The sequence below is a fragment of the Hyaena hyaena genome, unplaced genomic scaffold, assembly GCF_003009895.1.
Source record: "Hyaena hyaena isolate Hyena2069 unplaced genomic scaffold, ASM300989v1 scaffold_737, whole genome shotgun sequence".
NCBI classification, from domain to species: domain Eukaryota; kingdom Metazoa; phylum Chordata; class Mammalia; order Carnivora; family Hyaenidae; genus Hyaena; species Hyaena hyaena.
In genome coordinates, this window is record NW_024081368.1 from 827,005 (window position 1) to 852,145 (window position 25,141).

At 37.0% G+C, this 25,141-nt stretch overlaps 1 protein-coding gene across 1 annotated transcript in view; it reads left to right on the forward strand.

Annotated features, from left to right (window-relative positions):
- Positions 1 to 25,141, forward strand: part of VPS13B (vacuolar protein sorting 13 homolog B) — a 770,486-nt gene that overhangs the window by 653,021 nt on the left and 92,324 nt on the right. The window contains exons 40-41 of the mRNA XM_039218135.1: positions 14,231 to 14,427; positions 24,244 to 24,425. Coding sequence (XP_039074066.1) covers positions 14,231 to 14,427; positions 24,244 to 24,425 — 379 coding nt within the window. The remainder of the gene's footprint in view (positions 1 to 14,230; positions 14,428 to 24,243; positions 24,426 to 25,141) is intronic.

Consider the following 25,141-nt stretch of genomic DNA (forward strand, 5'->3'; position numbering starts at 1 on the left):
GTGCCTGAAAATAAGTCTTCTCATCATACTTCCATCAGAGTCAAAATCACAGAAGTTACTCTTGCCTCCTTATTAGCAGCTTGCCTTTATCACAGAAGCAATAAATACGCAGTGAATAAATTATGATTGATAAACTAATTAATCTCCTTATACATTCATTTATGTATGTGTGTGATATATATGGTACATATAAACATATATTAAATAATTATAAATATTGTCAAAAATTATGAAGAGTCTGAGGTTTAGCTCATTTGCAGTCTGACAGCTTAGCCTGCTACACTTCCACGGATACTGATAGAAAACACCGAAGTGCTGGATCAGAGATGAAGGACAGCTTGTTACCTACAACAGAGTGTATCTATGCTGGTTCCCAGCCCTCAAGTTCCTTCAGGCAACATGAGAAGGGCCAGATGACACTTGTACACACAGTGAGTTACATTACAGGAGGGGAACCCAGAACTTGCAGAACCTGAATCTTTTATAATGGGCAATAAGCATGCCTGCCCTTTTGTAGGCAGACATTATCTCTTTTTTCCGTACCTGTTTGCTACACATATGTCCTTTAAAAGATAGTCTGGAACAAAGGCAATGCTTTTACCTCTAAGATGTGTGGAAATATGATAGACTCATGAAGAGTTTTTCCCAACAGACATATATTCTAAAGGGCCTCTGTAAGGACAACTCTATTCATCTAATTGAGGGATCAGCAAACTATATGGTCTGCAGGCCAAATAGAGCCCGCCATCTATGCTTGTAAATATAATGTCTTTAGAATACAGTCATATATTCATTTAGGCATTATCTACATGCTATAGTAGGCAAAGTAGTTGGAACAGAGAGCACATTATTTGTGTATGTGTGGAGATATATGTGTATATATATATACACACATATATATATATATATGTTTATATGTATAACACACACACACACACTTCCTCAAGGATTTGATATCTAGTCTTTTCCAGAAAAAGTTTGTTGACCCCTATTCTAGTTTAAACATTTAGGACAAGCCTTTATAAAGTATGCTAAGCTTCCTTTGTGTTTTAAAATCATTTCAGATTTTTAAAAGTTATTCCGTAGTCCCTGTTGACTTCTTCCCAATGAGTAAGGGTTACACTATCTGCACCATAGTTCTCTTTCTTATTTTCAAGGGTTATTAAGAGCAATTATCAATGATTACTACATTTATAACTTTTTTAGTTTTAAGAACAATCATAAAACAAATTATTGCAATATATGTATTTGGTTTACGAGCATTGTCTATTTGTCAGGTTGCATAGTTGTGAAATCCTGCAAAATCAGGTAACTAAAATACAAGAGTCAATATACTGAAGTGAATAAGGTCTCTGGGTTCTAGAATCCAGCAGTCCAGGCTCTATAAATGACTATCAACCACTGAGATCCTTGGCAGGTTGTGTAACCCTTTGGAGTTCTCTTGTCCTCATCTGTAAAATGGATATATCCTTAACTAACTTATGGAATTACCACTAAGATTAAAATTAAATGATGTAAATCTTGGCACATAGTATATACTTAAGATATAAACTCTCTTCCTAAAATATAAACTTTAAAAAGCAAACTCTATATGTATATGTTACTTTAGAGTTGAGAAAAGCTCGAATCTTATCCTCCTAATTTTTTATAGATAAGAAAATTAAAGCTCAGACTGGTTAAGTGAATTCAACTCAAGATGACAAAACTAGTCAGCAACTAAATTTAGATAAAAATTAAGCTTTCCCTGATTCCCAGTTAGTGTTCTTTACAGTATACCATGTACATTTCATTGCTTTATACAAATGAGTAAAATACCTGAACGGTTAGAGATGAGACTAGAACACGGTGCTGAGTTTAGGACTTGTCTTCTTATTAAAAGAAACCATAAAATAGTAAAGGTGCCCCTGCTTTAAGTTAGTTTTGACTCAGAAGTTCTGAATATATTTTTGTTATTTCTCTTTAAGGAAAAATATTATCTTGAAAGATGTCATGTTACACACCTGCATTTGCTTGAAACTTGGTAGCTTGATAAATTGATAAGATAACTGGGTCATATGTTAAGTTTTTTAAAAAACCAACCCAAACATAGATCCTAATAGAAGAATGTTACATATTTCCTTTTAAAGGCTAAAAAGTATTTCTCAGGGCTCTTAAATTACCATATTTTGATACCAAGGGAAAATAAAATCTGGACTTAGAGTCTTGTTTGTACTTAGAGGGTTTTCCGGACAGGAAGGCAGTCTTGATGCAATGCAGTAAGCCACAATACCAGAGGGGCATTACAGGTGAAAAATCTGCAGCTGTACCCCTTCACCACAATGTATTACAACTGTACGCTGGAATATTTCCTGTACAGAAATAGGGTTTGGTTAACTTTGTTTCCCAAGAGTAGATCACATTCAAATGTTATAAAATCATGATTTCCTGCATTTGAATACTTGTGGTTTCTCAACTGGTTCCAATATTTTAAGTTCTTTTTTTTTTTTTGATATAACTTCTATTAGTTGAAGATGTATAGAAGCTTTTCTTTTCCTTCTTCAAAATCAACTAAAAAGCAGATACATATAAAAAAGAAATATTAGAAACTAAAAACATTTGTGATTGCGAACATATTCATATTATAGGTCATCATTAAATGGTAGATTTATACTTTGAAGTAGAAATAAAAAACTCAGCAAATATCATTGTCAGAATACAGTTCTTAATTATTAACTATTGAAAAGTATCTCTACTGAATTACGTTTGTTCTCTGTAATGTTCTGTTGTCTTTATAAATAACTGATGATGAGAAATGTTCTTCATAATTAGAAGGACAGAAGGATAGTTAAGTTGAATCATAATTATAAATAGAAACCTCTTCTGTATTGTATACAGGCAATGCTGGGATTTTTTTCTTTTCTTTTTTTTTAGCTTATTGGATTTTAATGAATATCTTGTTTTCCACTTATCCCAGTTTCTACATATACATTGTCTCTTTTTGTCACCCTTCAATCCACTATTTCATGCTCAGATATTTTTATATCTTAACTATTATTGACTCTATTGCAGTCATCAATTGAAAACTCTGTAACCTTTCTATCTCTAATCTTTCCAGTGCATTCCCCTTAGGGAATATATTTGGTGTTAATACCACTTTGATACTGTTATAAATGCAGCATATACTTTTAATTGGTTAATGAGGTAAAATAGCTGTATATTAACAAAATAAGAGTTTCACAACAATTACTCTTTCAAAAGTTATCAAATAAAAACTTGCTGGTGGGAAAAGCCACCCCACCCCAGGGGTGTATGTCAGAAAGAATTTGAGGAAATTGATTACTTTCAAGGCTGTGGAAGGCAGTAGATAACAGATACAGTTCTCAGCTAACCAAAAACTTTAAAAGGAAATACTGCAGAATGAGATGTTTATAGAGACTTTGAAAAGCTCCGACAGATTCCTGGGAAAGCAAGACAGCATATACATGCTTAGGGCTCTGTCCTTTCCCTGGTATCTGCACCTGCACAGGGTTAACCTGACAAAGCCCAATCTCTCACCTCTGGCTAACCTCAGGGCTCTGCACAAGCAGGAAAGGAAAGCTAAGGCAGAGTTGAAGGCATGTCTCAACAGGAATATAGAGCCCATCAGCCAAGACGTGGGGGCTTATCGGTTCTAGATCTTTAAGAAAACCTCTCATCATTAACTGACCACTAAGCTCGCCAAGTAGAGACTTCGGTGGCTGCAAAACAAAGAATTTGTACTTTTTAGAACTGATTCATATATGTTACTAAACACAGACAACAAATGCAGGAAATAGCAATGACTAGAAACTTGGGCAAGGGAGAGAATCAGATTTCCATAGTTGCCACTATTTATTAGTAATATAATAGTAATATAGTTAGTATCCATTAACATAATAATTTTCAGGGGCGCCTGGGTAGCTCAGTCGGTTAAGTATCTGACTTCAGCTCAGGTCATGATCTTGCACTTTGTGAATATGAGCCCCGCATTGGGCTCTGGGCTGACAGCTCAGAGCCTGGAGCCTGCTTTGGATTCTGTGTCTCCTTCTCTCTCTGCCCTTCTGTTCCTCACGCTCTGTCTCTCTCTCTCTCTCTCTCTCTCTCTCAAAAATAAAAATTTTTTTTTAATTTTAAAAAAAGAAATAAAATAAAATGTCCAATTTTCAACAAAAAAGTATGTGATGTGCAAAGAAACAAAGTATGGCCCCTTTCTGGGAAAAAGCAATCAATAGAAGCTGTCCCTCAGAAGCCCAGATGTTCATCTTGCTAGACAAAGACTTTAGCCACCTATTTTAATATGTTCTAAGATTCGAAAGAAAGAACTAAAGGAAAATATGAGAATGACTGTACCAAATATATCAATAGGTATAAATCATAAAGAAAAAACTTAAATAGAAATCTCAGAATGAAAAAAAAGATAGTAAATGAAATGAAGAGTTTACTAGAGAGGCTCAACAGCAGATTTGAGTAGAGAAGAAAGAATTAGTAAGCTTACAGATAGGTTGATGGAGATTTTTAAGTCTAAAGAACAGAAAGAAGAAAAGAATTAAGACAAATGAACAGATCCTCAGAGACTTGTGGAATACCATCAAGTATATCAAGATATGCATGATGATAGTCCTAAAAGGAGAGGAAAGAAAGAGAAGTATATTTGAAGAAATAATTAATGGCTGAGCACTTGAGAAATTTGACTTAAAAAAATAAAATCGATATATACATCCAAGAGCTCAATGAACTCCAGGTAGAATAAACTCAACGATTTCCATGCCAAACCCAATCAAACTGTCAAAAGACAACTTGTTGACTCATCATATATATATAAGGGATAGTTAATCAGATTAACAACTGATTTCTCATCAGCAACCATGCAGGCCAGAAGCGGAGAAATAACATACTCAATGTGCTGAAAGAAAAAGCCTACTGAAGAGAAAACATTTGCCAAATTAAGTAACTAAAAATGACTGGGATAAATGTTAAAGATCAAAGTGGATTCCACATTCATATTTCTTCTTGAGAATCCACATTAAAGGAATGGGAACTAGAAATTGTAAATGACATAGTATGAGGTCTGTTTTTCTTCTTTAATCTCAAGATAATTAGTTGAAGAACATAGGATTCATAATCAGTAGGTCTATCTTATTAAATGTGTGTTCTTGAATAAGATACTGAACTCTGAGCCACAGTTAACCTATCTGTAAAATGGGCTTAATATTTTCCTCACTAAGGTAATCTATAAGAAAAATCTTGGGGTGCCTAGGTGGCTTATTCAGTTAAGCATCTGACTCTTGACTTCAGCTGGTAAGACTGAGCCCTGTGTCAGGCTCTGCTCTCACAGCACTGAGTCTGCTTAGGATTCTCTCTCTCCCTCTCTCAGCCTCTCTTATGCTCACACCCTCTATTTCTCTCAGAATAAATAAACTTTTTTTAAAAAAGGAAAAATCTTTGTAAATTGCAAAGGGCTATTCACAAGGTGGTTTTCTAATGCACAGCTGCCATCAAGTGTCATTACTACAAAAACGTAGGTGACAGTGGAAAAGTAGCTGTTCTTCCCCTACTATAATCACCTGCTGACTTGGTATCCTGGGAAATCTGGAAATGTAGTGGGAGGAGCAATAAAGATGGCATCCTCTGCTGTGACCAGGCTTTAATAGCCTAGGCCTGAATGGAAGTTTCAGCTTTGTACTCACTGACCAGCCCTACGCAGCTACTCTGCCCCTCTTCTCTCTAATACAAAGTAAAGGATGACTGAAGCAGACAGACTGCATCATTTGCTACATATCCTCTCTCTTTACCAGCTCTTTTATTATGCACATCAATACAGGAAGACACTTTCTCTGTGTCCTTTTCCTCAGTTGCTTAGTGTGACTGAAGGGGCAAAGGGGCAATGGCCCAGCTTCCACAGCCCCTGCAATGAGAAACCAAAGCTATTTATCTGTGAGGACAGATGGGCATTTGCAACTGTGCTAATAGTCTTGGCAGCACTATTAAGTAATAAAAACAAATTAAGTGCCAAAATATTCTTTGTACCAGAAATATTTTTAAATAGCCAACACACATGCAAATCTTCCCAAATTAGCCATCAAATGGAAACAAATTGTGGAATAACATTTTAAATGCAAAAATACATGTGCTCTTACCAACTGGCAGATATACAACCTAAAATGTATTCATATGCAAAGACCACATATGCTTAGAGTACAGTTTATTATGTATGGCTGGCTAATTTTTTAGATTCTGTCAAATAATGGATAGGAAAACAAAATGTTATAAAAAAAAATATATAATCTTGACAGTCACTTGAAATGTACCATGTGTTACATGTGGAATGTTTTCCAGTGAAACCAATTTACTTGTTCCCACTTCCCATGACTCAGTATTAGATATTCAAGCTTTCTAAACGATTTTTTGGCAACCAAGCTTCCTTGGAATAGTCCTCTTTCCTTCAAGTTATTCAGTGCAGGCATTAATAATAAATCCTCAGTTATAGATATGTAACTAAAGATCATTCACATCATCTCTTTCAAACCTAAAAGCACATAATAAAGTTGTTTTAAATAGATCACACAAAACAGAGCCTAGGGTTACTCCTTGACAATAATTAATTGCTACCATATGAAGCACAATCTGACTGCATTCAATTTTTAGTTTAATTGTGTTACTACTAACCTAGAGATTAGCTGGGCATGTCAGTTCCTAACTGAAAGGCAAAGGAAGTGAGCTAACGTAAAGTTACTTGAAAGTAAGTGTGATTGCAAAATAAAATGGAAGGGCTCAGTATACAAAACAAGATCTTTGTAGAATAGAAGACTGTTTAAGAAAGTAAAAGTGTTACCTTTTCAGCACCTGTCTTCATTTTGAAAACCTTATTAAGCAGATACCGCATATCAGACTTTGTGCTATTAATTCATCGGAGCAATAGCTAGACTTCTTTAAGAATTCTTTTCAGAGAACACATAGAATACAAGCCATACCTCAGGAAGGGACAGTAGGCTAACATTTAGAACCACAACCATTGTCCCTAATCTCCTAAGTCAGGACTCATTTCCAACACATGCCTCTTTTCCCTCTTTCCTACTCACTACCCAGACTAGGAGATTTATCCCCTCTTGTACAGATAACAGATTGGCATCCTTTTTCTTCCTCTAGAACCGACCTCCTCTCTTCCACGCTCCAGACCTTGTACTGAGCCCTCTGGAACACTTACTCTGTGATTAGTGAGCTCCCCTAAACCTCAACCTTTTCTTCGAGCATTTCCCCTGCCCCTTTACCTTAGATAAAATCTTACTGTCCCCTGGGACTCTGTACCACGTAACCCTTCCCTGTTCATCCCCTCACATCTCTTTTAACCTCAGAGTCAGAAGATGAGATGTTCTTAGTTACCAGTGCCACTTACCTTTACTCCTGTAAAACCTCCCTGCTCCGTTGAGACTCACTCCATCTAATTATTTGTCATCCCCACCCCTCTTTGTTGTTGTCATCTACTAACTTTTTGGTCACTCTTCCTAATTCTCAGTCTTTGGCCCATGGCTTTTTTTTTTTTTTTTCAAATTTTTATTTAAATTCTAGTTACCATAACTCAATATTAGTAGAATTTAGTGATTCATCACTTACATAAAACACCCAGTGTTCATCACAAGGGCCCTCCTTAATACACATCACCCATTTAGCCCATCCCCCACCCCCACTCTTCCCTACCATCAACATCCATGCAAATGACCCAGCCAAACACCTCAGCTTGATCTCCTTTCTCTAGGGATCTTCTCCACAACATCTCACTAGTCGCTGTCACATACAAGCCCCAGACCTTGTCATCATCCCAAACTGTTCTGCCTCCTAAATCACTCATTCCAGCATCTCATCTCACCTGCAGTGTCTCTCTCCAGCCTGCTCACTCAAGTCCTACTATACTCATTCATTAAACTGTATATAAACTTATATAAACCTATCCCTGCTTTCTCCCTGTCCATCAGTTCACTGTTTTCTCATCCCCTTTTAACCAGTTTATATTTTTTATTTTATTTTTTCAAATGTTTATTTATTTTGAGAGAAAGAGAGTGTGCATGGGAGGGGCAGAGAGACAGAAGGAGAGAGAGAATCCCAAGCAGGGTCTTTGCTGACAGCACAGCTGACAACAGGGGAATCAAACTCACGAACCATGAGATCATCATCTGAGCTCAAACCAGGAGTCAGACACTCAGCCACCTGAGCCACCTAGGAGCCCCTTGACCCGTTTATATGGTTAATTCATCATTTAAAACACCCTTTTGCAAATAAATATCCTGAACTTTGGTGCTGTCTGTCTTTCCATTACACTCTCCTGACAAAAGGCTAAGGCTGGACAAACGAATAGCTGTGTATCAACACATGAACTCCCTCTTCCACTCTTCAGTATAGCCAACTCCTCACTTCAGATTTCCACTTGAGTAGTTCATTGATACCTCTAACTCAGCTTGTCTAAAAATGAACTCATAACCTCCCCTCCCCTACCCCACATATATCACAACCTACTCCCCAGTTGGACAGATCAGTCACCCATCTCAGTAAATGACATCAGCATCCACACAGCTGTTCAGGCCAGAAACCCAGGAGTCATCCTTGACACTTCCCTTTCCTCATATCTAATCAATCAACAAATTTTTATGTCCGTAGAATCTCCCAGCCATCCCTCTGCTGCAACCAACCATACTAAGTGTAGACTGGGCACTCGCCTCCTGCCTGGCCCTCTCACATCCAGGCTTGCCCCCCTTTTAATCCGTTCTCTACACAGTATCCAAAAGCTTTCAAAATAAACATAAATTTGACTGCATTACTTCTTTGCTTAAAACTCTTAAAAGATATCCCATCAATGTGAAGGTAAAGTCAAAAATCCTTAACATGTCCTAAAAACCATGTGTTTTTCTTACCTATGTTTCGCAAATGAGGGAACTGAGGCCCAGAGTCATTAAATACGTTGCTCAAGTGGTAGAACAGTGACTTAAGTGTCAGGGCCCGGATTTTATCCTACAGGAGTGTCATACCAAAAGCATGCTTTATGATGGGGAATTAAGAAAATATAAAGATTATATCTATATGGTCTATAAATTTATGGCTTAATAGATGTTTGGACAGCTGACTAAAATTACATTTAAAATACTAATTGTGGAGCATCCGGATGGCTCAGTCGGTTAGGTTTCCAATTTTGGCTCAGGTCATGATCTCAGTGTTCATGAGCTCAAGCCCTACATCAGCCTCTGGACTGACAGTTCTTAGAGCCTGCATGGGATTCTCTCTCTTTCCTCTCTCTCTGCTTCTCCGCCATGCATGCTTTCTCTCTCTCTTAAATTAAATAAACTTTAAAAGATAAATAAAAATAAAATACTAATCGTAATCATTATTAGCTTTCCTTTGGAAGTTTTGAAGACAAATGCATTCTTATAACAAGGAAAAGGATTAAATGTGTGCTTTTGCAAATGTACATCCAGACATAAAATTTACAGTTATTTCAACAGAAGTTTATTTGGAGTAAATTTATTAATATCCCTTTGTTTACCGAGGAAAATAGGGTTGTACAAAGGAAAATCCTGACAGTCACATAGTTGACATATTTGGGGGTTTATTTCTCTAGTAGTTTTCTATTGTTTTCTGAGTTGTCTGTAATGTTCAAATGTTCAAATGTTGAAGTATGTAACCACAGAGCCAGCCTCACACCAAGTTGTGAACTAAATAAAGTGTTTCTTTGGCTTTCTTCCAAATCTCTCTTTTTGAACTCTTCACAACTCCTCCTCCCCTAAGTGCCAGTGTTGGTACAGTCCACTTTCATTGCCCTTAAACTGCCTCATGACTTCCCGCAATGGTTCCCAGCTTGGGTTGCCTTGTATTATGGACCTATTCCAACCCTTGCCGTGCACATCAAAACTTAACTAGATTTTTTTCCTTAAAGTCCCACTCTGCTTTCCAATGTGACAGCCAATTTTCATAAACTATTACGTATTAATTTTAATGGAGAACTTCTGGAGACAATTCCAGAAACAAATCTTTTCACTCTATTTTCTGTGTAATCTGTCTACCAAAAAGATAAGTTTTAAAGTTTACATTCTATTATTTGCATTATAAAAAAACAATAGGTATATTAAATATGCTTTTTCTAAACTCATTTGCACTCCTCCAGTGAGAATCATGCATCTCACCCCTGCTTCCTACATTTGATCCACCTCTGGTTATGATAGTCCTAAACCAAAGGACCGATTCATTGGCAGTCAGTGGCACTCCAGAGAGGACATAAGCAATGGCATATTCCTTTATCTCTCAAGTCACAGCCAACATGGAGAGACATATTTTAATAGATATATAGCAGGAAACCGCATTGAACTATTATTGCAGTGTTCCTGTATATCCAGGTGTAAAATTTATTATTTTCTTCTCACAAGCCCAACCGATTGTTAAGAAATCTAGCAAGTAGGACCCTTAATCACAACCTAGCTGATTCTGGTGACAATACCCAAGCTTTAGAAGTGTTCTTTGAGCATGAGAAGAGTAAATAATTCATAGCTAACATTTGTTAAGCTTTTACTATGTGGTGTTATATGAGATGCTTTGTCTCTTAAATCTCACAGTTCATGAGACAGTTTTGTTACTATCTCCTTTTTAGAAATAAGAAAACTAATATTGGAGAAATTAATGTGCCAGAACTCATAGCTAATGGAGCTAGGAATTGAATCTCATTAGGTCTAACTCCAGAGTTCATGCTTTCATCTTCTATACTTCTTTGTAGAGAATTTTTAATGTGCCAGAGATGGACTGAATCACCTACTATGTATATATACATTCATTCATTCATGAATTATTCTTTCATTCATTCAGCAGCTTTTTTTTTTTTTGAACATTAACTGTGTACACTTTGCCAAGTGCTATGAACATCAAGAGCTTAGCCAAATGGAAATCATTCCCTCAAGGAATGTGCCTACCAGAGAAGATGTTATGTATAAAAATAACTATAACGTGAGATATACAGTGATAAGACTATGAAACAGATTCCCTTTTTTAAAAATACTATTGGAGTCCAGAAAAGGGAGAGCATTTTTCCATCTGGGGAGGTGAAAAGGCTCAAAGAAAAGTGGTATTTCATTTGGACCTTGATAGATGGGAAGGATTTAAACATGAGACAATGAGAAACGAGGGAGTGTATGGGTATTTCAGGCTGAGAGAGAATACTGAAACAAAAGACCCAGAGAGGGGAAAGTTAGAAAAAAGTATATCATGGAAAGCAAGAAGGGAGAGAATTTCAAAAAATGGTGGGGGAAGGTGGATTACTGTGAATGTGTTACTTCATCATTAATCAGAACATACACCTCTGTTTCATTACACTGTTAGCCTCTTATGCACATCCATTCTGTTCCCCTTTTTCCCATTTAGCATCTCTCCATACACTATGCTCAAGTCCCTCTTTAAAGAAAAGAAACTTTGTTATGGGTGGAGGTAAATAACTCCCATTGAAAGATTAAGAATCACTTATTTAGAAAAGAAGGTTAAGGAGAAATCTATTCATTCACGATGCTTTCATTAAGATCCTCTTATGTCCGAAAAATGGTGTTTAGATGCTGAGAATAATTTTTTTAAATAATGTGGCATTTTTACCTCAAGGATCTCAGAGTCAGCTAAAGGAGACAAACATGTAAATAGGAAATTGCAAAGTGTAATTAGTTTTATGATAAAAGAATATATTAGACATAGAAGTAGCACAAAAGTGGCAGCAATCCTCTACCTTAGAAGAGGAAATGCTTCTAAAACAGGAGACACATCTGAACCCGGTCCTTTTTTTTTTTTTTTTTTTTTTTTTTTTTTAAGACAAATGGGATTAACTTACGTGTTCTATTTTAAAGCTTTTTTTTTTTTAATTTAGGAATATATCTTGAGTGTCTTTTGTGATAGTATACATAGATATTCCTTATTTGTTTTGATGGTTGTATAGTAATCCACTCTGTCAATCTGCATGGCATATTTAACTAATCCCCTCTTGATGGATATTTGAGTTCTTTCTGATTTCTTACTAATACACCCAGTGCTGAAATAAATACCCACTCGTATTGCAATCTCTATAAACAAATTCTTAGTTGTATACTTTCCAAGGATTTAATAGGTCTTGCTAAAGTACCTGCCAGAAATAGTGGGTGAAAATGCTTATTCTCACATCTGTATAGAAATTAGAACTGTTGGTTTCTTAAAACTGCCAGAATAATAAACTAAAAATATTACATTATTAATTTGAATTTGAATTTCTTTAAGTATTAGGGAAGTTGACTATCTCTTTTTTTAAGCTTATTTATTTATTTATTTTGAAAGAGAAAGAGACAGCAAGAGTGGGGAAGGGGCAGAGAGGGAGGGAGACACACAATCTGAAGCAGGCTCGAGGCTCCAAGCTGTTAACACAGAGCCCGAAGCACAAGCCGAGCTGTGAGATCAAGACCTGAGCCGAAGTCATGTGCTTAACCACCTGAGCCACCCAGGCGCCCCCAACTATCTCGTTTTTATTTATTTATTTTTTGCTTGTGCACAAGCGGGGGAGATGGAGTGGGGGTACAGGGAGAGAGAAAGAATCCAAGGCAGACAACCATGCTCAGCGCAGAGCCCAATGTGGGGCTCGATCTCACAACCATGAGATTGTGATATCAGTCAAAATCAGGAATTAAATGCTTAACTGACTGAGCCATTCAGATGCCCCTGAAGTAGACTATATTTTCATATTTGCTAGCCAATTATTTTTCTTTTTCTGTGTACTAATTACTGTCAGAGCCTAGGATTGTACTGTATGCATGCTAATAAGGTAGCCTGTTAGTGTTTCATGGCTGCTGGCAGAAGACCTAAGACTCATGGGTTAGAAACAACATTCCTGCTCATGGCATGACAAGCAACTTGAGCATCATGTTTGTATTTTGCCCCCTGGTCCCACAAGGAAGGGCTGAAGGGCCCTCAGGGAAAGGTTTGCATGCAGTAGGTACGTGGCGCAGCCGAGGAATGTGGAGCTTGTCAGATCGACCACTTTTAGAGCAAGTCTGCTCTTTGTCCTAAAGACTGACTTTACCTTATCCCTCAGATTTGCTCTCTGTAAACACTACCTGAGAACTAGACCCAGTTAACTGCTTTCAGGGCCTTGTATCCTCTGCATACCTAGCAGTAACATGTAAGGGAAGGTCAGGGCCCATGGCTAATTGCCTTTTCCAACATCTCCCTTTTCTTGTTTTTCAATATCCTTATTCATTTTTTTGTTGATTTGTAAACATCCTCTGCTCTCATAACAATTATTCCTAGATCTGTCATTGAATATCTCCTGTCTTCTCCTAGTTTGCTTTTTTATTTTTTTAATTTGATTTTATCCACTGTGGTTTTGTGAGGGTATTTTCTTCCATGGGTTTCATGCCATACCTATAGAAAAAAGCTGTCCTATCATGATAAAAATATTAACTGATTTTTTTTCTCTTATGCTTTCAGTTTTGGCCTTTAACATTTGATCCTTTTGGAATCTACTTTCATGTAAGAATGAGGCAGGGACCCAGTTTGGTTTTACAAAAATAGCTAGACAGTCCTTGCAACCTAATTTCTTGTCTTTTCCCTCCTTGTTTGAAATGGCATCTTCCTTCCATACTAAAATGTATCCATACTTATCATACTTACCTTACACTATTTTTTGTTCTGTTTCTTCTAAGCTGTTTGTAGGTTACTACTTGAACCTTATCTTTTAGTTACTATAGCTTTATCACATACTTAACATCTAGTAGAATTTGTTCCTCGTTGTTTCTCTTTTATTTAAAATCCTTCTTGGCTGTTTTCACATATTATTCCTGAATAGGTCTTTTAAAACAAAGTAGATGTGGCATGTGGGTGGCTCAGTGGTTAAGCATCTGACTCCTGATTTCAGCTCAGGTCATGATCTCATGGTTTGTGAGATCGAGACCTGCTTTGGGCCTATGCAGAGCACGGAGCCCACTTGCAATTCTCTCTCCCTCTCTCTCTGTTCCTCCTCCACTCATGTGCGTGCTCTCTCAAAACAAATAAACTTTAGTAAATAATAAAAATAAGGTAGGTATACAAGGTGAATATATCTATGAAAAGAAATTCTAAATTACTATCTTTTACAACTTTATCCCTTTATAAAAGTCTCATTGTTGTAACTTGCATGGTTTAATTTTCATTTCAATAAATACAGAACGGGATCATAGTTTTGATTGCAACTTCTAAAATCTTCTCTATTTTAATACAGATTCCTTGTAGTTTGGAATACTGGGATGAACTCCAGAAGGTTTTTGTTGCATTTCAAGAATTTAGTCTGTCTGAAAGCAAAGTTTGTGAACTGCAGTTGCCGGATATCAATCTTGTGAATGACCAGAAGAAATTGGTATCCTCGGATCTTTGGAGAATTGTCTTGAACAGCAGTCAAAATGGTGCTGATGACCAAAGGTAACTCAGTGATGGATGAAAAAGTGACACTCTACTAGGAGACAGTCATCAAGTTAGCTTCTCTAGTGAGCCCTTGCTTGGCCGTATCTCGATTGTCAAGCCACTGTGTCTGTGAGAGGAGAACTAGATGAGCACTAGGAATTAAGATAGAAGCTGATATCTCAGAGTCTGCGTACTAACAATCCTAAGTTGTATTCATACTATGGCTTTGTGAGCCCTCACTAAGAACCTGCTCCTTAAATATAAAAACCAAAGGTGCAAAAAACAAACTAACAAAAAAAAAAAAAATCTCCTCCTGAACCAAAAAGTATAAAGGAAAGAGCCATTAATTCTTCAACAAACTTTGAATGGCTAGTAAACAATATGTGTAATGATAACCCTGGGGCATTAGGAGAAAGATTAGCTAAATTGAATTGTCTCCTTCTACAAAGATAAATTTGGGAAATGTTTCTTTCTTAAGTACTTTAAAAAAAACTTTGAAAGACGGACCTCTTGACCTTAAAAACTTGGCTAATCAAAATAACTTCTATCCAAAGGGTTTCTAGATAGCTCTAGATTCTATTTGGCCATAATGAATCTAGAACTGTAGACTTCAAGTATTCTGAATCATGTCCCCACACCTTCGTGTTCCACATCTACAGGCTATCTGGTTAGTGGCAAAGCAGAATCAGATTGTCTGTTTCCAGTGTTTGCCTGCTTGATACATCCACTAACTTAAAATAGAAACAAATTGGCTTCAGTAACCTATTTTTCAGTACGTCTTCCAATTTACATATCCCTATTAATTAAGCCTCTCTGGTCATGCTTCCATAAAAGATGAGAAAAAGAAACTAAATCACAATCAGTAGAACAGTTTTTCTTGGGTCATATGATAGTATGTGCACTATGGGCCTCGGCCCATCTTGCTGTCCATCACTTTCAGTGCTTCCTTCCAGATCTCCTGATGAGTTGGCTTTAACATTATCTTACTCATTTTATATAATCTCTCCTTTTTTCCCCCCAAACAACATCCTGAAACTAACACAGAGAAAAAAATATCCATCATTTGTTACACCCTGCAAAGCAACTGTTTTCTCTTTTTTGTTTCCTTTATTTTTGCCCACTAACGTATCCCTTTACAAGGTTATAATTATAGTACATCATATTATATTCTGATTCCTACTTTATATAAATAGCTGTGAATGCTTTCTTTTTTTTTATTAATAATGATATATGTTCAATGAAGAGCATTTGGGAAATAAAATTCCATCACCCATAATCATATCACACTGATAACCTCTGGTATCATGTTAATAGTTAACATGTTCATTTTAATAGTTAAAATGTTAACATTTTAATAGTAGCCTTTGATTATTTTGTATGCTTAATAATAATGTTTTACACTTTATATATTCTATCTCTAGGTCATTTGGGCTTTTTAAAACTAGTTATTTTTCTAATACCTAGTAATTACAACTAGTAAAAAGATATTAAAGGAGTGGGATCTTAATTTTACCTATATGCGTAATGCAACAGTGAAAAGAACACCCATCCTATGAAGAGTTAGCAAGTGGATAGGAAGATTGACTATTCTAAGTTGTAGGTTCCCTAGACAGAAAGCAGGAAATCTCAGAAAATAAAGCTACAAGTAATGAAACTGTGTTTTTTTAAATCTGAGTTTCATTAGGAGTATGAGATTAGAAATCATTTCTTTTTTTTTTTTAGAAATCATTTCTTGATTCTAATCATGAAAGAATGCATTTTCAGCATTGAAAGAGGCATTTCAGACAAGGTTAATTCCCCTGAATATGAAACATTCATAAAAATTACTTTTGTGGTAGGCTTAGCACTACAGAAATGTGGAACCTTTAGGGAATGGAAATTTATGCAGACAATCAAATTCAGGCAATTTTTCACCACGCTTTTGACAGTGTAATCACAGATCTTTTGTCCTCACCTGGGACTTTTCAAGTTACCTAATATTTCACAATTGATCTTGCTTTGTTTGACATTAACCATTTTTCAGATAGAATTTGATATTAATGAAATTAAATTTAAAGAGTTGGTTTAAAAGTCCACATAATCAGACCCTACTAAGACACTTTTTGAAAGGAACAGTAAATCTATTTTATCCAATTTCTACAAAGAAAACATTAGTGCTATAATAATACGTCAGCATTTCATGTAGAAAGAAAACTGTTACAGTTAGCTAGAGTATATTCTGTCACGAGAAATTTAGAACCGGATAAAAACCTGATGCTTTTATGATTAGAGATTATCTTAATATTCTCAGTAGTTTGAGAAGGATATTCATCAGATTATTGTGCATTCCAGGAAGAAAGTTTATAAAAATAAGTCCCATGAATCTTAATCTTTTTTTAATTTTTTTAATGGTTTTTTTTAATTTATTTCTGAGAGAGAGAGACAGCATGAACAGGGGAGGGTCAGAAAGAGAGGGAGACACAGAATCTGAAACAGTCTCCGTTCTGAGCTAGCTGTCAGCACAGAGCCCGACGCAGGGCTCGAACCCACGAACTGTGAGATCATGACCTGAGATCATTACCTGACGCTTAACTGACTGAGCCACCCAGGCGCCCCAAGCTTAATCTTTAAAAAAAAAGAAGAAGAAGAAAAAGCATCTTGTCTACAACTGGCATAAAGTTATAACAATATAGGGCAGCTCAGTGGTAATAAGCATCACTGTATGTATGCAAATAGAAGCACTATTTAATAGAAAATTCCAAGTTAAAAGACCTGGACTTAAGTTCTGGATCCATCACCAACTAGGTATTTGGCCTTGAGAAACTGATTTCTGAGTTGAGGTTTTAAGAAATGAATATGAACTAACCAGTCCAAAGGGTAGCAGGTAGCCTTCATTACAAAGTACTGGAGACAAAAGAGCCAGTCTCTTAAGCCTTTGTCTGTTTGCCCCATACAGGTAGATTACCTTTAATTCATTGCCTGTGGATTTGTAATAATTACATTCCACCATCTTTAACCACTGCTTTGCTTGATCATATGAAAATGAATGATTGGTAATGATTATGCTTTTCTGAAGGTAGCGTTTGAAGTAGAGTGACTTCAAAGCTGTGGGCAGGACTAAGCGATGGTACAGCACCCTGGAGGACCTGGGGAAACTGTCCCATTTTTAGACCTGAAGGGACCAGGGGACTACCTGCCTCAGCCCCTCTCCTCTCCTTCTCATCTCCTTTGGGCACCTCCTGCTGGCTGAGCCAGAGAACAAGCCAGAGGACAAAGCAGCTTGTTGATAGAGTCCAGTGGCAGAGAAGAGGATGAGGAAGGGTATGGAAGGTGGATCTGGAGAGCAAACAGAAAGTAACTACACACTCTATTTGGAATGTTCAGTTTCTTACCCAGTGACTGGCCCTTGAAGGGGAGAAAAAAAAAAGGGAAGCAGACTGGTAGGCCCAGTTCTCAGGCTTTGGGCCACTCTGCTAGGTTCCCTGGGTTTGGGATCAATTAGATGTCTTCTGATGGACCAGAAAACTGTCTTAACTTGTTTCCCCCTCTTACCTTCACTCCAAATGACTAATTCCAGAAGTATGTGACTATGTCCAGTCACACAAATTACAGGTAATTATTACGTAGCATAGTAATAAATGTGCAAATCTTGATATATATGCCCAGTTAACTTTATTACTGGTTGTTTGATGATAATGCTAAACTCCCGTCACCTGTGCCAAGCCTTTGGTGGTTTGTTGTACATATTGCATGGTCATTTTGTCACAACATTTGAATATGTGAAACCAGATTGCTTATTAGGACTTTTTATCCCCACCCCCAAAATGCTTAATGGAAGAAAGCATCTTAGGGGAAAAGTGGCTTATGGGTGTGCGGCTCTCTCTTCATGCAATGAAAATTGAAACCTGGTGAGAATTTTGGGTAATGTCATCTTTGGTAGTGCCAAAACAAAATTTTTTCTCCTACGCCCACTGTTCTCATGAAAGAGGCCACAATCTACTCATATTTGGTAATCTTTGAGACAGTTGTCAGCAGCTTTTCTTTTGAAGAAGAAGAAGAGGAAGAGATGCTCTTCATTTTCCAAAGCCTTGATTGTTGCATAGACAGACAGTGAAGGAATTAGAGAAAGAGCATTGTGATGCTCAAGTCTCTAGATTGTTTCTTTTTTTTCTTTTATTTGTTTCTTTTTTTTAAATGTTTTATTTATTTCAGAGAGAGAGACAGTGTGAGCAGGGGAGGGTCAGAGAGAGAGAGAGATACAGAATCCGAAACAGGTTCCAGGCTCTGAGCTAGCTGTCAACACAGAGCCCGACACGGGGCTCGAACCCACGAACCGCAAGATCATGACCTGAGCCAAAATTGGACGCTTAACCCCTTAACCATCTGAGCCACCGAGGTGCCCCCAGATTGTTTCTTTTCTCTCCACCAGTTGAACTTTCTCCTGCCAGAAGGTGACTGTGGCCTCCAGATTCTGTTCCTTTCCATCTGGCTACTTGGATGTACACTTTTAGATACACCTAAATTTGTTATGTACCATTTTAAAAAATCCTTTGACTTTCCTAAACCATTTAGGTGTAAACCAGAATATTCTTTATGAGGGCTAAACCTAAGTTTTGCCTTCTCTTCCCCCAGGGGGGAAGGGACGCTTGTATTTTTCCCCAGGTGTCTTTTTGAAGCCTTTTACTATTGCCTCTGCGTTGGTGATTGAACTCTATGTAACAACAGGGAGCTGGTCTTCTGCTAGGTAATCTTCCCTTACACATTCCCCATAGTGTTCAGTGTTCACCTAAAGTTTCTAGGCTGATGATAGTAATATGACACAAAAGGCTGGCTGTCAGCACAGAGCCCGACGCAGGGCTCGAACCCACGAACCGCAAGATCATGACCTAAGTGAAAGTCGGATGCTTAACCGACTAAGCCACCCAGGTACCCCTATACCTGTTTTTTAAGCCATGGATTACAACACTTTTAGTGGCTCATGAAATCAGTTTAACAGGTTGCAGCCTAAATTCTTTTAATAAAGTAAAAATATTGGTGTGAAAAGGACAAATACTGTATAATTCTACTTATATGAGATACCAAGAGTAGCAAATTTATAGAGACAGAGTAGAATGGTGTTCATTGGGGGGTTGGGAAAGGGGAAAAGGGAGTTACTGTTGAAATGATAATAGAGTTTGAGTGTAGAAAGATAACAAATTATGGAGGTGGATAGCACTGACAGTTGCACAATAATGTGAATGTACTTAATTCCACTGAACTGTACACTTGGTTAAAATAGTAAATGTGTGTTATATATAATAGTATATTTATAATATATATTCATAATATATATTCTGTTATAGATAATAGTATATTTATGTTATATATATATTTTTTACTTTTAATAAACCTACCTTTTCCCACCCACCCATTTTAGATGTATACTAGAGTACAATAAAAGTGTATTTTTACTTTGGGTTATAATTAAAACATTTTTAAAATGATGATTCTCAGGGTGGAGCGAACTTGATGCAGAGACACAGACATCCTCCCTTGTATTCTCTTAACCATGCAGCTCTCTCCCAGGATGGACAGAGCAATGTTTTTTCAGGAAGCAGAAGAGAGTTTAGGTGAACGAGTATTGAGAGACCGTGCCACACTGAGATGAATGTCAATGTGATACTGTAAGACTCTTTTGATAGCTAAAGGTCATCACCAACAATTAATGTTAAACTAAGTAACCAGCATGGAACCCTGTTTGCCAACTAGAAATAGAATTCTGTTCTTCTGTTAAGGAGTGTTAGATATTATACTGAACAGTTCGTATGTAGTATCTCCTGTAATACTCAGTCATTCAGTTACCCATTCATAACCCATTTTACAAATTAAAAAAACAGAGATTTAGCCATTTTACAAATTAAAAAAAAAAGAGATTTAGCCAGGTGGTGATATAACTCATCCAGTGTTGTACTATCAGTGATAGAAATGCAAGCATCTTCACTAGGGTCTCTCACCCAGTTATTGTCTGTTTTATAAAGCATAAAACCCTTCCTACTACAGAGAGATCCAGAGAAAATCTCAAGCCTTCATCAACCAAGCCAGATCATTTTTCGGTACCTGCAACTGCTATAGAGGTTTACCCCAGAAAGGCTTCCAGGGGTGAATCTTTACAGGCTGTGCCTTGGTCCAAGCAGTGCCTGTGGATCCATCATGACACAGACTGACTAAAACATTCCTTGTTTTAAAGAAGTGATCCCCCTCTATAAATCACCCCTCTAGAGGACAGTTGATAAGTAACCTGTTGGCTAAAATGAAGATGTGGACATGTAGAACTCCTGCCATATTCTCCACTTTTTAGAATATTTCCACTATTCTAAGAATTTGAGTTTCCATTAGGATCTTAGAGACATTTCAACTAACTCCTGAATCTTGAGTTCTGTATATTACTGTTTGAGAGGTATTACTCCTAGGAATCACCGTTTTGACTTTCCTCTCTATTCCTGCTGAATACACATCTCATAAATTATGTTTTTCCATTTGATATCTGGATCAAAGTCCATTGTACCTAATTAAGGAAATTATACAAATACAGCTGCTCCTAGTGTCCCTATGAGGGTCATCACTATCATATATTACTATTGAGATCTTTTTTAAAAATTTTTCAACATTTATCTTTTGAGAGACAGAGAGTGCGTGGGGGAGAAGCAGAGAGAGAAGGAGTCATAATCCAAAGCAAGCTTCAGGCTCTGAGCTGTCAGCACAGAGCTCTACGCGGGGCTTGAACTCAGAAACCACAAGATCATAACCTGAGCCAAAATTGGACGTTTAACCGACAGAGCCCCACCCAGGTGCCCCAACTATTGAGATCTTTCTAATCCTTGTGTAAGAGGTAGACATATATATGCTACTTTTATAGTGTAATGATGATCAAATTGAGTGTGGAAAAACTATAATTTTACTGATTTAAAATACATTTAAAGTACATTCAGATTGTATATACCTATTAATTTTCTGCCTAAGAAATTTTAATTTTAATTTTGACTCCCAATTTTTCAGTACATATGAATTTTTAAACATAGATTAGCTCAGCAACCATTTTAGTCAGGATTTTAAGATTGAAGGAATATTACTACTTGAGTATGTTAGGAGTTACTATATAAGCCTAAAAAAATGTCTCTCTAAAAATTTATGTATACATTATCAAATTGTACCATGAGGACCATAAGAGGCAACAGCTCCCCCGCCCCACCCTCGGCCAAGGCCTGGAAGTAATCACGTGACTATGACTGCTCCCCCAAGTTATCTGAAAGATCTGCCTTAAAAAGCTCAAGTCTGGGGTGCTTGGCTGGCTCAATCTGTAGAGCATGATATTCTTTATCTCGGGGTTATAAGTTCAAGCCCCATGTTGGGTGTAGACATTACTTAAAAATAAAATCAGTTGGGGGTCCAAATCTTGGTTTCAGCTCAGGTCATGATCTCATGGTTTTGTGAGTTTGAGTCCTACATCGGCATCTGTGCTGGCAGCATGAGGCCTGCTTGGGATTTTCTCTCTCTCTCTGTCTCTCTCTCTCTCTCTCTCTCTCTCTGTCCCTCCCCTGCTCACGCTGTCTCTGTCTCTGTCTCTCTCAAAAATAAAAAAACTTTAAAAATAAAAATTTTAAAGAAAAAGTTCAGATCTACCAAAAGACAAACACTGTAAACAGAATGAAGTTATTTACAACGTTCTTAATTTTTGTCTCTAATATTTGTAATGTCCCTGTTTCTATAGGACATTCATAATAGACATTTGTCTATTATGCTAGGGCTCATGAAAGAGCATTTTATAAAATAATAAAGGAAGTGGCAAAATACAAAAAAAATTTATGTGTACATTTAGTTTAGAAAAAAGTAAAGAATTAATTTGTTATTTATTGTAGCACATATTCATGTTTTAGCAGCCTTTTTCAATATGTTATATATAGCATTTGCTACTTTAAAGATAGGAAAATAAACCTTGGAAAATCTCAAGAGTGTCAAAAATTGTAGTTAGCAAGAAAAACATTTCAGATAAACACCTCAAATTGTGTACTCACCATTTTATTTTATTTTATTTTATTTTTTAAGGTTTCATTTTTTTTCTTTCATAGTTTGTCAAGTTGGATTCCATATAACACCCAGTGTTCATCCCAACAAGTTCCCTCCTCCATGCCCATCACCCCCCTTCCCCTCTCCCCCACCCCCATCAGCCCTCAGTTTGTTCTCAGTATTCAAGTCTCTCATGGTTTGCCTCCCTCCCTCTCTCCAACTATTTTTCCCCTTCTCCTCCCCCGTGGTCCTCCGTTAAGTTTCTCCTAATCCCTCTATAAGTACTCACTATTTTAAAACTGATCTCCTGGAACTCTCTCCTGGATTTTTAATAATATTTTAACTTACATATGCCTTATTTGTAACAACTTCTGAAAGTAGTTCAAGTGCGCAAAACACATGTACAACTATTACACTTTACTCTTTCTGAATAAATACAAGTTTTTACCTAGTGAATGAAATCTGTTATTCGTAATGCCACAAATAAATTCCTAGAAGGCGGTTTGGATTAGTATGCCCATTTCTAGAAGTTTCAGAATATACTTAGATGCATTTTTTGGACATAGTGTGTAACCAGTAACAAGCTGCCTCAGAGTTTGTGTTTTCTTTGCAGGCACTGGAGATTTACTAACATTGCAGTAAATACCACCACATAACTATAAACCCCTTAAAGTTACATAGTAAATGTGTTGGAATGCTCCTAGCTTTCATTTTCACAACCTCTTTCAACACTTAGCTGAGGATTCACATCCTGAGAATCCCACATGATGCACCTCACGCCATTCTGAGTTCCTCTCGTGTTTCTGCTCTGGTAGCACTTCTTGACTTTCCTGTTCCTGGCTGGTTGTTCTATTTGATAACATTTCTAAATGTCTACATATTTTGTATCACCAGTTACCCAGTGACTTTTTTGAAAACCAAGGATTTATTTCCTTAGTTTTCCTTTCGTAGTTCTCCCCAGGATACTGTAAATCACAGTGTTTCTCCACTAGGCAGCTCATAGACTTGGAAGCCAGGCTACCATAGCTGTAGAACAAGTTTCAGGTTTGGAAAGAAGAAGGTGGAGGATAATGAGAGAGAATGGGGCAGCATCTACTCAGTGATCCACAATTACCGGAATGTACCTAGCCCTGAGGCAAGACAGCAAGGTGGCATGTTTCCCACAGACACCAGCAGTCACCATGTACAAATTCTTCCCCCCTACAGATGCCTTCACTGATCCTTTTAATGAGATTTTACCTGTGTAAAATGATGTTAGGAGGATGGGCCAGTGAAGAGAGGACCCACGCGTGTAATTGTCCACAGGACCTTGGTTCTTCTGGTCATGATCATAACTTTTATACCTCCTAGTATTTAGTGGGTGTTTAATAAAGCATATTGACTAACTCATGGCAATATGGATATGGACAATCTGAAGAAGTAAAACAAAGTGAAGTGTTTATAGTGACACTGACAGTATTGGGTTTTTGAACAGCAGAGTCATGCTCCAAATTGTGTTGGCCTTAAACTAATAGAAGGCCAAGTTGCCTATAAATTATGTTAGATGTGGATGGAAGAAAATTGGGTTGGAGGTAGGCCAACATGACCTGGAGGAATCCTTTGAAATTTTTCTAATAGTAACTTATAGACAATAGACAGCACGAAATTAATTTTTAAAAACAACCAGGTTATGTGAGTAAATACAGGAGATTTGATAACATAACTATAGGATTACGAGTGCTAGCTTTAGAAACCCTTATAGAAAGACAGTTTACATATACAGTACTGGGAAATCTAGGCTATTGATCTTCTTTTATTACTTATTTCCCATAGCTCTGCAAGTGAATCTGGTTCTCAAAGCACCTGCGACCAGCTTGTAACTCCAACAGCCCTAGCTGCCTGTACCAGAGTCGACTCCTGTTTTACCCCATGGTTTGTCCCATCTCTTTGCATTTCCTTCCAGTTTGCTCACCTGGAGTTCCATCTTTGTCATCACCTTGATCAACTAGGCACAGGTACTCTTTACTTCCGTATCAGAATAACATCCAGTTAATACTTACGGTTTTTCTTGAGTGTTCTCAAGATACAATTCATCAACTTTTACCCAGATAACTTATTTTCTTTTCAGGAAGTAAAAAGTCATGGATGGATTTTCACTGTATAAGTCACAGTATTAGTGACGTCTCAGAGTGCTGTGATTGTTAATCACTTCCACTACCCAAACCCCTCTCCCTACTGCTGCCACCCACATGGTGGTGGAAATTTTTAGATGAGGCACTCATTTCCCCTCATGACACTGGCAAATTTATTCTGAAGTTGACTTCGTAGAACAGGTGTACCCCTTACTTATCTCCTATGCTGTTGAACCATATATGGCCCTATTATATAGATTACCAATAGTATTGAACTGACATGATTTTGCATGCTTCCTAATGACAATTTTCAGGGAAGTTATGAAAATTGCCAGTTTTACTATTATTCCAATTAGGATCTTTTTGAAAGAAGTACATCTGTTTCTGTTCTATGTCTTGAGCTATTACATTAATGATGGGTAAATTCCAAAAGTATTTGATATTACCCAATTTCAAAAGCATGAATACATTCTACAAAAGATGGGCAAATTCTCCAGTAATTGAAAGGACTGTCAATTTTACAAGTTGGTAAGGTGAAAGATTAAATTTTCCCACACACACAAATTTTAAAAAGTGGCCTTTTATAAATTTACTAATGT